This window comes from Euleptes europaea, chromosome 21, assembly GCF_029931775.1.
Source record: "Euleptes europaea isolate rEulEur1 chromosome 21, rEulEur1.hap1, whole genome shotgun sequence".
Taxonomy (NCBI): domain Eukaryota; kingdom Metazoa; phylum Chordata; class Lepidosauria; order Squamata; family Sphaerodactylidae; genus Euleptes; species Euleptes europaea.
This window is the reverse complement of record NC_079332.1, coordinates 9,501,809-9,514,567: the sequence shown is the minus strand read 5'-3', so window position 1 is coordinate 9,514,567 and position 12,759 is coordinate 9,501,809. Positions and strand designations below refer to the sequence as shown.

Sequence of the window (12,759 nt, the reverse complement as noted above, 5' to 3'; positions counted from 1 at the left end):
AGTGGATGTGAAATGCACAATAAGAATCTAGCAAAAGGCACCAGAAAGGAATCCTAGCGTTTAGGACACCGAAGGAGCCGCGTGGCTTCCTCAGGATATTTTATGCAGAGGAGACTTGAGAACTGTTAACAATCTTCCATGTCGCTATAACCACACTCTCCTTTGTTACCTGGCTTAGACACATCATGTTCCCGATGTACAGAAACATCCAAAACGCTTGTGAGCACATGAGTTCCGAGACTGGCGCTCTCGAGCCTTTGCCATGTATTTCCAGAGAGGGATTGGCTTGGTGGTGCCTCCCCCCCCCTTCTTTTTAGTAAAAAGGGAGCTCAGGCAAAAGAATAACACAGTTTAGTGCACTTTGGGTTTTGCGTCCTCTCTCCCCCTTTGTGTATGAACCATCCTTAACAAGCATTCTGTATCAGTACGATTGGAATACGATCGCTTCTTGTTTCTATTTCTTGGAAGCTGGGATGGGGGCTGGCCGCTTCACCTGTGATTAATGTATTATAATATCACTTCTCTCCAGAAAATGAAACGTGTATGGAAGTTGGGGGGTCTTTACTGCATAATGTAATAAAGCTTAAAATTCAATTTGTATTCATAATGTGTGCGTGCGACAGTCATTTCTTTCCAACTGCAGGGCTCAATGTAGAATACCATAGTGGTAGATCTGGTGTGCAGTGTGCAATGAAAGAGCTTAATAAGAACAAGATAGGAGACACTGAAAACGCATGGTCACTTTATCCTCCTTTAATCCTTGTTTCAGCCAGGATTGAATGCATGCGTTTCGCCTAATGTGTGTTCGATCCTGGGTAAAACAGGGATTAAAGGAGGATAAAGCAACCATGCATTTTTGACCACTGATTGGGGGTGAGGGGCCAGGGCTTGTTCCAGTAAAGAATCTCTGTTTGTACTGCCGGTCCGTTAGGATAAAGGGGGACAGAGAACGTCTATCCTGATATGTAATTTTTAAACAGGGAAAGCACGAAACCGGCCTTCGATTGAATCGCAGATCCTTGGTCTGTCACCGTCACAATAGCAGCTCTTCAGGGTTTCTGGTTGTGTCTGTCCCCAACAACTTATAACCTTGATCCTTTTCAACGGGAGATGCTGGGGGCTGAACCTGGGACTTTTTGCTAGCAAAACACATCCTGTATCAGCCAGCAACAATCCCTGCCCAGCTAGCACACCAGTTAAACATTTTAAGGAGAGGAATTTGATGCAGCTGGTTCACGTATTTTAGTTGATCTTGAACAACACTAGTAGGTATTAGTGTGGTGATGGTACGGCTGTACTAATGTAAGCCAATGCAGGACCCTTTCTGGCAGAGTAAACAGAGAGAATATGTGAAGAGCAGCCTGTATTGATGTAGGGAACCTTTCAGAAATGAGAGCCAGCATGTTGTAGTGATGAAGATTTCGGACTAGGATCTGAGAAACCCAGGTTCGAATCCCCAGTCTGCCATGGGAACTTGCTGGGTGACCTGGGGCCAGCCACAAACATTCAGCCTTGTCCCTGGCAAGTATTTGGATGGGAGACCTCCAAGGAATACCAGGGTTGTGACGTGGAGGCGGGTGACGGCAAACCCCCTCTGTCCGTCTCTCGCCTTGAAAACCCTACGAGGCTGCCACGAGTCCGCTGTGACTTGAAGGCAAAACAGACCTTTCAGGATGTGATCGTTGGGTATGAGATAAGTATATGGCATTCCTTTCCTTGATGTGATTGTCCTTTTCATGTGATCTTCACTGATTACCCTGTTTACCTGAGAGATGATGGAGCGGCCCTAGGTCACCTACTGAGTTTCAGTGCTGCATGGAAAGTAGAACCTAGCCTGGCACCGCGAGGTCTCGGGGCAGTATCCCAGTTTTCATTCACGAAACGCTGCAGGGTTGCGAGGAAAGCTTTCTCCATCAAGCCATGGCCCTGAGAGATGCGTGTCGGCAAGAAAAGGGACCAAGAGTAACACAGGCCTCCGCAGGAAGCTTAAAGCTGATCCGTGTTTTGAATGTTTCAAGTCCTGTATCAGCGCTAACACAGAATGGCTGCAAGAAAGGGTCCATGCTAGGATCATCGTCGTCCAGGTGTGGGCTGTAATTCTCATGGAGTTACAACTGATGTCCTGACCGAAGACCAGTCTTCTGGAAGAAAAAGGCAGAGTTAGATGGCTGGCTCTAAGGCAGGGGTTTCCAGGGTGGTGGCCACCGACACCTTTACTGGTGTTTTTAGGATGTGGATGGGACCAGGGAAGGCTTTTGGCCAGCAAGGCTTCTGGTTGACTACTGGAGAGTCGATCGGCTGTGCAGATGTTCGGAGATGTTGCTGGCAGCAGCTGCCACCACAGCACAAGGATGTTACTGCATTTAAGCTGTGGCAATCATTTTGGGGCTGGCTGCACCTTCTGCATCCGTTTTGTTGCATCCATGCTGTTGCTGCACCCACCGCGTCCGGTCAGAATCCCAGAGGTGCCCACAAGGTCAAAAAGGTTTGGGGACCTTTGCTGTAAGGCATCATAATTTTTCCAAGCTGGAAGCAGGTCCCAATTATTATTTCATGTAAACCCCCAACCCCGGCTTGGTCTTTCTCCCCAGTTGGGGACCCCTCTTCCTCTATCCCCTTCATTTAATTCTTGCAACGACCCGGCGATTAAGGTGAAACGGAGGGACTGGGCCAAAGTCATCCAGTGAGCTGCTAGGCAGCGTGGGGATTCGAACCCAGGACTGGGCAGGTCCAAATGTGGACGCTAGCTAGGGTTGCCAGCCTCCAGGTGCCGGCTGGAGATCTCCTGCTATTACAACTGATCTCCAGGTGACAGATCAGTTCCCCTGGAGAAAAGGGCCGCTTTGGCCATTGGACTCTATGGCATTGGAGTAGGGTTGCCAGTGGGAGGTTTTTGGGGCGGAGCCTGAGGAGGGCGGGGTTTGGGGAGGGGCTTAATGCCATAGAGTCCAGTTGCCAGAGCGGCCATTTTCTCCAGGGGAACTGATGTCTATCGGCTGGAGATCAGTTGTAACAGCAGGGCATCTCCAGCTAGTACCTGGAGATTGGCACCTCTGCCTCCCCCTTATCCCCCGTGTGTGAGTATGGGGGGGGGTTGAACCGTTAAACGGTTCCTGAGAGTGACAGTTCGCCCCGCAGAGAAAAGCAGCGACGGCCCCGGATTGGTCACGATTCAAACGGGAACGGCCCCCGAGCGTCGTTGATTGGCGCCGAGGCGTAGCGGGGAGGGGGCGGGACCGAGGCGGCCAGTCGCGGGCGAGGGGCGGGGCCGTCGCGCGCGGGGTCGGGGGGGGGGCGGCGGTTATAAACGGCCGCTTCCGCCGACGCCAACGGCTTGGGAGCGCCGGGGCCGCGGGAGGCGGGCCGTGCAGGGGGAGGGCGGGGAGCGGGAAGGGAGCCGAAACCGTAGGCCGCGACCGCACAAGATGGCGGAGGGCGACAACAGGAGCAGCAACCAGCTGGTGAGGGCGCGCTGAGGCAACAGGCCGGCGGGGGGGGGGTTATTTTTTTTGGGGGGGGGTGTCTCTGCCTGCAGTGGGGAGGAGCGGCTGCGTTCCCGCCAGGCCTTTCCCACCGGTGGGGAGGAGGAGTGTGGTCAGGGTTGCCAGGACCCGCTTCGCCACCGGCGGGAGGTTTTGGAAGGCGGGGCTGGGGAGGGGCTTCAATGCCATAGAGTCCAATTGCCAAGCGGCCATTGTCTCCAGGGGAACTGATCTCTTATCGGCTGGGAATCGGTTGTAACAGCAGGAGATCTCCAGCTAATGCCTGGAGGTTAAGGAAATAACAGCACCAGCTCAAAAGATATATAGTAATAAGTAATTTACCTTAGCAATACAAACATAAATCATGTATAAATATTAACACAAATTGGTTACTTCACCAACAGATCTCCTCAGTAATAATCAAAGTCCAATGCCAATCAGATGAATAGCATAAGGTTCCAACGAAAATGTCCCGAATTGGGAAATACAAAACTGTAATCCGATATATTCATCTGATTGGCATTGGACTTTGATTATTACTGAGGAGATCTGTTGGTGAAGTAACCAATTTCTGTTAATATTTATACATGATTTATGTTTGTATTGCTAAGGTAAATTATTTCCTTAACTTTGTTGTATCAGCACACGTTTCTTTCCATAAATGCCTGGAGGTTGGCAACCCTAGGAGGGGCTTCAATGCCGTAAGAGTCCAGTTGCCAAAGCGGCCATTGTCTCCAGAGGGAACTCATCTCTGTCGGCTGGAGATCAGTTGCAATAGCAGGAGATCTCCAGCTACCACCTGGAGGTTGGCAACCCTAACTGCGGCGCTGTTATTCTCAGTGTTGACTTCTTTTATTCTCACCCTTCAGTTTAGGGTGCCAGAGGATTTCCTTTCCTCACCTCCCCATCTTTGCTTTGGCTGGATTTTGGGGTGCGGGGAGTGGCATTATTATTTAACTAAATTGATAATCCGCCCAGCCAAGTCCGGGCTCAGGGCGACTCACGTAAATATAGATTATCGCATAAAATGAAATGATGCAATCTCACATAAATATGGGTTATAGCGTCAAGTGAAATGGTGCAATCTCACATTAACGTGGTTTATATCATACAAATGAAATGGTGCAACCTGGAAACTAGGGAGCAAGCAGAAGCGGCTCATGCTGGCTGGGGCCTGCTCCAAACTTTAGCACAGTAAGAAGCAACCCCCCCCCCAAAAAAAAAACCTCCGTGGAAATTGATCAAGGGCTATCAGACATCTTCCCTTCCAGTTTTTGAGCTGATAGGGAAGATTTGGATGTACTCCCCCCTCCCGCCCTTGAAAAAATATATTCGAGGGAGATGGGTTGAGATGGCTGCTTTATAGGCAGCAAATCCCAAAATATTAAAAACCGGCCTCTGAGCTCGATCTGTTTGTGGGAAGAGGGGGGATGGTTACCCATAAACAATGCTGGAAGGGTCAGTCTGCAAGCAGACATTTTCCTTTCTTTCTCCTGTGGTCGGTGGTGCTGATTTCCGGGCATCCGCCTAAAAGGAGTCGTATTTATTATTTATGGTGCGTATTTTTATTCTGTGTGTTCTCCAGGGAGCTGAGGGTCACCTGTGTGGTTCCCCCCCCCCGTTCTATTTTTAGAAATTCTCTCAACAACCCTGCGAGATGTGTCGAGCAGAGAGAGCATGAGTAGCCGAAAGCTTATCCCCTAGCTTATGGTAGTAAGTGGGATTTGAACCAGGATCTCTGGCCCATACCTGACACTAACCACTACACTGTGGTTGTCTCAAGGACACTTTTAATTTTTTTTTACAGGCTGGCAGATTTACCGTGGCATAAGCCTGCTGCAGTAAAACTGCTCAATGTCTCAGTGACTCCCAAGACTCCTTTTTGTTTGTGGCTTCTGCTGTAAGAGACTAATGCAGCTGCTGGGTACTTCTGGGTGTATGTCCGTTGAGAGGGTGGAACTGAGTGCCCCTTCGAGAAAGATCCGAAATCAGAGAGGAATCGCCTATTCCATAGAAATCAGCAGGGCGGCTGCTTGCGTTCTTTGATAAAGACCACCTGACTCAGAGGAGGGGGAACAGGGAGTTGGTTTCCTTCCGAGTTGATTTTTGCCTTATCTGCAAATCTGGATGCTGATCATGTGACGCGTAGCGTAGCTCTTCCTGCGGTTGCTGAAATAAATGCGGACGGGGGCCTTTTTTCCTGCTCTTCCAAGTAGTGCATCCAAGAACTTCTAGGCAAGCACCTTTGAAAATATGCGAGGGTGCCATTTTATTATTCTCCCAATAGCAGTCTGCGTTGTCATCCGCCTGGGTGGTATTGACACCACCTGCCTGGCTGCTTGTCACGCTAAGATGGATAGGAATTAATGTGCTTTGTTCTTTTGCTGTCAGGTGAACTGTCAGTACAGTCGTGGAGAAAGTTGGGTGCGCGGTGGAGGAGGGTGGTTTATGAACATACTTTCTAATTTGTGCTTGCTGTTATTTTTTGTAAGTACGATCATTGGAATCTGAGAGAAGGAATCAATAGGAGTTGTCCTTATGTTCTGTGGGCCGTAGGGCTGATTCTTCGGCTGCATTTCTGATAATTATTTTTTTTACATCAAGCTTTCTGTTTCATCATAGGACTTTGGCTCATGGTTTGTGGCCTTGAAAATCAGCGCACAATGCTGGCTATGCGCAAAAGTCCAAAGAAAACAATTCCTCATAACGTGACAAGTACAAATTTCAGGCAGTTTTAGGCAGTGTGCTTTTTTGGGAACAGTGTGGTGTAATTTGAAAGTGTTAGGAAACTGTGTGATATTAATACAAACTCATGGCTTGTGGACATTTGATGGTTCACCACAGAAATGTGGCCTTTATATCACTTGAGGCCTGAAAGCAAGGCTACCTCCTGTCATATCCTGTACCCCAAATTTAATAACTGGAGAGGTGAGATCGTATCCTAAGCAAAACATTTTGTTTCTACCTTCCAAGTATTTTTGTGTGTGCACGTCTGTTGAGACACTGAGCCGTGGCTCAGTGGTAGAGCATCCGCTTGGCATGCAGAAGGTCCCAGGTTCAATCCCTGGCATCTCCAGTTAAAGGGACTAGGCAAGGAGGTGATGTGAAAGACCCTGCCTGAGACCCTGGAGAGCCGCTGCCAGTCTGAGTAGACAACACTGACTTTGATGGACCAAAGGTCTGATTCAGTATAAGGCAGGTTCATGTGTTCATAATAATAGAAATGGCCTTCTCACCACCCACTTAACACTCAGCTATCAGTATTACTTCCTTTCTGGAGCATTATCAGTCTTCTGGCAGTTTTGTTTTTTTTGTTGCTAATGTACATGGTATTTGGGGAGTCTGCCAAGGGTGGGCTGGTTTTGCTCCTTGTCATTCATTCTAGCAGAGGCTAGATGTCATTCTAGCAGAGGCTAGATGGCCATCTGTCAGCAATGCTGATTCTATGAACTTGGGCAGTTCATGGGAGGGGGGCATCTTGGCCATCTTCCGGGCACGGGGTGTGTGTGTGTGGGAGGTAGTTGTGAGTTTCCTGCATTGTGCAGGGGGTTGGACTAGATGACCCTGGTGGTACCTTCCAACTCTAGGATTCTATGTGAGGGTCAGGCAAGTGACCGTTACAGCTTATTTTTGTGGAAACATCAAATAGGGCCTGTTGTGAAGGTGTGGCTTTCAAGGAATTATCAGACTGAGAAACTACCCTGATGTAAACAACATGAGTTATGTAAACCAACTGAAAGGAAGCCGGTGTTGTTATTATTAAAACTTTATTACGGACCACCACCAGCACAAACACAGGTACAGGGAATAAACCAAAGGAGTAAGATCAGTATACAACCAAACTCATCTAGCAACCGCCAACAAACATGGTACATACCAAACACAAACTGCAGGATAAATATAACCTATAAACAGATTTACAATTTAAACTTCTCCTTGACAAATACTAAAAATTGAAATGAAGCCGGTGTTGGTGTCTACATGTACAACATAACAGGTTGGATCCAAACTGGATTTTCCAATGCAAGATTGAGCTTTCCCGCCTTCCTTGTACCACTGAAGCCCACTGATTTCCAGGAAAAGCTGTTTGTAAGGAAACCCTGAAAAATGACATTGGGGGTGGGGTGGGGTGTGGGGGCGCTGCAGCCGGGAGCAAGTATTGGTGGAAGTTGCCAAGGTAGTCTAGATCCAACCCAACAGTAGATAGTTTTCTCTGTTCATAGAGATCTGCGCACCACATGAAGTACATGCACATTTTACCTCCAGCAAATGTGATGACCTTTTTAAAAAATTGCTTTTGCTCACAGGCTGCAGAGACAGCCAGTTTGGAAGAACAGTTGCAAGGATGGGGAGAAGTGATTCTGGTGACGGACAAAATCCTTCGCTGGGAAAAACCTTGGTTTCCCCCTGCTATCATCAGTGTGGTGTCCTTCATTTTCCTGTAAGTTATCAGTCATGGTGGTGATGCTTGCTCTTATACCTGTTTTGTTAACCAGTAGCCGCCCTTCCTCTCCTTGAGGCAACAAATAAAACATTTTTATCACAACTGGATAAGATACTTTGTAACAATGAATGAAGAATATGGGTTAAAACTTGGCATAACATGGCCATTCTAGAATGCCCCACAGTAATGTCTGGTGCCTTCGCACCACAAAGGGCCTGTGCTAATCTCTTCAAACTGCTACAGTTCTGGAAATGTGCGTTTCAGCCGGCTCCTTCCACATGACTGCCAGCGAACAGAAAGGGCAGAGCTTAGACCTGCCACCCATCTGGTGTTCCCCGGTGGCAGATGTGGCCGGAGTAGTTTTGGGAAGCGGCTCAATGGGAGCAGCTGTTATATTGCTCAGGGATACAGGGGGAAGGCTTTTGCCGTTAATTCTTGTAAATGCAAATGTCAAAAGTTGAAGCCTTAAACTTTGCTCTGTGTCTCCACATAACGACTTTTTTCTTGTCCAAACAGGATGATTTACTACTTGGACCCATCGGTTCTTTCAGGAGTGTCTTGTTTTGTGATGTTGCTTTGTTTGGCTGACTACCTGGTACCTGCTCTTGCTCCTAAAATTTTTGGATCCAGTAAATGGTACGTTACTTGAGAACTTAGAAAATAATGACTTTTGTGGTAGGCTGTATAATAATGTCATGAATGAAAGTGGGCACTGATCTTGTGTGTATTAATCCAGAACAAAAAAACCCCTACATCTGGCCAGGGCTCTTTAATGAATGGAAGGAAACTGTACAAGGGTAGAATTGTATCTAGTAAGGACATATCGAGGTATTCCCTTCCCTTTCCTTCTTATTTGCTATTATTGCCTGCTTCTCTTTTTCCCTGTGCTGACTGCCCTGGGTTTGAAATCGAGGTTGTGAGGTCTTTGTGGCAAGGGCCAAATGTTCCCGTTCCTCTTATTTGTTACTGTTTTTAACCAGTGTGTACTTATGACCCTGTATAAAAAGTTGTTCTTGAGTATAAGCTCCTGCAAAGAGTAAAGATTCAGCTAATAGTGAGGAGGCAGCCCCGACGCTGACGGTAGTAATTAAACATGCCTAGTGGCCTATCTGCTTGTAGGTGAGACTTGCAAAATATCAATAGGGGAGTGGTACCCAAAGCACGCGCGCACACACACACACACACACACACACCTTTCTAAAAAGGTGATTTATAATTTTAAATATCAATTTATAATTTCCAAAACACTTCTGTCAATACAAAACAAACTATACAAGGTTTCACGATTTATCCTTGTTTTGTATATCAGCTTCATCAGATGTCTGCCTAGGCGAAAGAGGGGTGAAGCCCAGACAGCATGGTTTGCCAATTCAAACAGAATAATCTGCTTGGTAACAGGATTTGAATCAGAGAGACTCAGTGGAGCAGTCAGGATTCTCCTGTAATAGCAAGATATAGAGCAACAGACTTCTGATGAAGCGGATATGAGAAACAAGGATAAATCGTGAAACCTTGTATAATTTGTTTTGTATTGACAGAAGTGTTTTGGAAATTATAAGTTGATATTTAAAATTATAAATCACCTTTTTGGAAAATTATGTAATTCATTGTATTCAGGTGTATAGTGGCATTTTTTCTCTTTATATATATGTAGGTGAGACTTGGCTCCGCCCCCCCAAACAGCCTGTTCCAGAACATTGTGAGCTTATTGAACTGTGTAGTTTTAATTGGTTGATAAGCCGAACAATAAACACTGTAAATAGCAAGGACTGGGGAAACAGTATTTATAAATGCAACGCTAATTGCATTACTAAATTTTTTAACTGGTGGGAAAAGGTGGGAGAAGAAGTGTATGCTTTGTTTAGAGGCTAGTGACCTCAAGGACAGATTTGCATCAAAATGTCGTGCTTGACTGTGACAGCATCACTTGGCACCCAGGCTTTTGCTTGACCGAGTTCTGTTTTGTTAGGACTACTGAACAGCAGCAACGCTTCCATGAAATCTGTAGCAACCTGGTGAAGACACGGCGCAGGATCGTTGGTTGGTGGAAGCGCCTGTTTGCGTTTAAGGAAGAAAAGCCTAAAATGGTAAGCTGCATGTTTTTTTTTTGAAGATGGGATGCTCTTATTACAAATGTTATGTTGCTTCATTAAAAAAAATTTATTTGCTGCATGAAAGTTACCATTTTTCATGAGGATAGTTCATATTTAGATGCTTTTTAGTGGTGGCTGTTTTTGCCCATTGGTCAAATAATTGTTCAGCACGGACTTGGCTAGAACAGCAGAAGACTGATGTATGGTAATTAGCAAAACGAATTGAACCATACACGAAGTGGCCTTAAACTGAATCCAGCTGTGCTCTATGAAAGTCTTGTCCGCTCAGAGTAGCAGCTGCCCTCTAGGGCAGGGTCCCCCAACATGGTACCCGTGGATGCCATGGCGGCAGCTGGCACCTTTCGTGGCACTTGCCTCCTGTTTTAAGGGAGTGGATGGGGCCAGGTGGGGCTTTTGGCCCAGAAAGGCTTCTGCGTGGCTGTTGGACATTTGATTGGCTGTGCAGATTTTTTAGAAGCACTGGTTTGGCAGCAGCTGGTGCCACAGTTCAAGGATCTTCCCCGTGGGACTGAAGGGTGAGGTGTGGCAGCCATTCTGTGGCTGGCTTCGCCTCCGGCAGCAGCCATTTTGTGGCTGCGCCCACCATGCTATATAAAAATTTCCAGAGGTGGTCACAGGCTCAGAAACATTGGGGATCTCTGCCATAGAGTCTCATGCAGAGCCACTTGCTAACCCAATGCTTCTAACCGGACATGGCAGGGATTGAACCTGGGACCTTCTGCGCGCAAAGTAGAGGAGCCAGGCCCCTTCCCTAAATTCGTAAATCTAACATGGTAAAACGAGGATAGCTTTTTAAAAAGCAGTGGCTGATGACAACTATTAACAATTTGAGGTAAGCAAGCCACTAATATTTTTATTTTCAACACAACACATAAGAAAATACACAACACCATAACACTACTAAGGCAAGATCAGATTCTACTTATATTTGGGGCAAGTCTGCAACTTACAGTCATCCTAGCTACTAATATTCTTAGAGCTTATTACACATATAAAGTGTAAAATATAAGTAAGCCAAACAAAGAGGGGAGGGGGAAACTCCATATATACTCACAGTTAACAGTATACCGATTACATTATCAATTGTAGTAGAATATCACGTATATATCATAGGGGTATATAAAAATGCTAAATAAAGCCTGGTTATATTCTCTATATTGTATTAAGTTATATTATCTATCGTATAACCTTACAATTGTATTTAGTCTACTTGCAATACCTATATATTATAATGCTAAACAGATATTGTTAAGCTGCTATCAATGAAGTATAATTATAGCGAACATAATACAATATAATCATAATGCATTTTCCAGCTCTTTAAAAACTCTTCTCTGGGCCTTTTGTCTTAATATGAATAGAACTGTACCACATTGTCAAACAGGATCAAAGCATTCATCAGCTATGTCTAGTGCACTAGCTGTGGGGGAAAAGAATTTGTTTAAAATCTTTTTGAGAGCTTTTTAAGGATTGTATTAACTGTTGTATCTCTGTCCTAGTATTTCACAACGATGCTGTGTTCGTTAGCTGTGATTGCTTGGATCGGACAGCAGGTTCACAACCTCTTCCTCACCTATCTTATTGGTAAGCATTGAGTAGGGGGATCAAACAGGCGATAACGCACTTTTTCTTCCAAAAGAGGAATGAGAAGATTTTGTTATTGATTGGAAGATGAGCAAATATACAGGAGGTTAGGTCATTTAAAAAGGTTTTATAGGATCCTAGCTGATAATGTCTTTTTTTTGTCTTTTTTTTTTTTTTAGTGAGCTTCTTCCTATTGTTTCCGGGATTGAACAAACATGGGATTATTTCAAAATACGCTGGGATGGCAAAAAGGGAGGTCAACAAACTCCTGAAGCAGAAGGAGAAGAAAAACGAATGAACCTCTGCCTGCTGCTGCACTCCACAGTATAATGTGTTCTGGGAACAATACATTAGAATTATTGTGTGTTTAGTAGAATAGCAGCGCTTATTTCAGTCATAGCCTTTTAACTGTAAAATGGGGTTCCCTCTTTTTTAAATAGGATCTGTGTAGTTATTCAACCACACAGTCCAGACAGTCTGCTAACATGGGTAAGTCATTCCAATTATAAATGCAACTTAGCAGCCTCATAGGGTGGGAAGATGGTTAATCAGTATGGTGGAGTAAACATCTTAATTGTATTGGGGTGGATGACCTCGTTCGCTACGTAATTCTAGTGGAAAGACGCTGGTGAGCATTCTGCATTCCCGTTAAATCTTTAAAGGGATCTCTTATCTTCTGGCTCTCTGGATTTATTTCCTGACATCCCCGCAGACGAAGTTAACAAACTTCTTTCCAAAGTTGTGAGCCACAGATAACATGGATACACAGGGCTTCTAAACACCTGCATTTGAGGTGTGTCGTGACTTCTGGCATACCAAGGACTGCCCTTGAAAGTGTGTGGAAGAGTGAAACCGGGGCTGCACAGTGTCAATTTCCCTCTCTTGAATTGCTGTAGTTTTGGAGTCGTGTGAGAGATGTCTCTAGCTTTTTTTAAATATGATCTGTGTATGAAATCACGTTAAATACTTGATGCAGGAGACTCAAAAGTAAGTCTGTCTTTTGGTGTCTGTATTTTCTTAATGCTGTTTTGTTTTATGACTCTGCTTACGTAAAGCATCTGTGACGTCTTGAAACGACAGGCCTCTGGAATTTGTTGCAAGGCGAAAACGTCTGTTAATTGTGAACAGATTTACA

General features: G+C 45.5%; 1 protein-coding gene across 1 annotated transcript; it reads left to right on the top strand.

The window, feature by feature from the left end:
- The first annotated feature begins 3,402 nt into the window (after positions 1 to 3,402).
- Positions 3,403 to 12,101, top strand: ARL6IP1 (ADP ribosylation factor like GTPase 6 interacting protein 1). The gene is made up of 6 exons (XM_056866436.1): positions 3,403 to 3,461; positions 7,790 to 7,923; positions 8,443 to 8,562; positions 9,896 to 10,013; positions 11,540 to 11,624; positions 11,804 to 12,101. The coding sequence occupies exons 1-6, from the start codon at positions 3,426 to 3,428 to the stop codon at positions 11,920 to 11,922; spliced, it is 612 nt and encodes a 203-aa protein (XP_056722414.1). The 5' UTR covers positions 3,403 to 3,425; the 3' UTR covers positions 11,923 to 12,101.
- Positions 12,102 to 12,759: the final 658 nt, after the last annotated feature.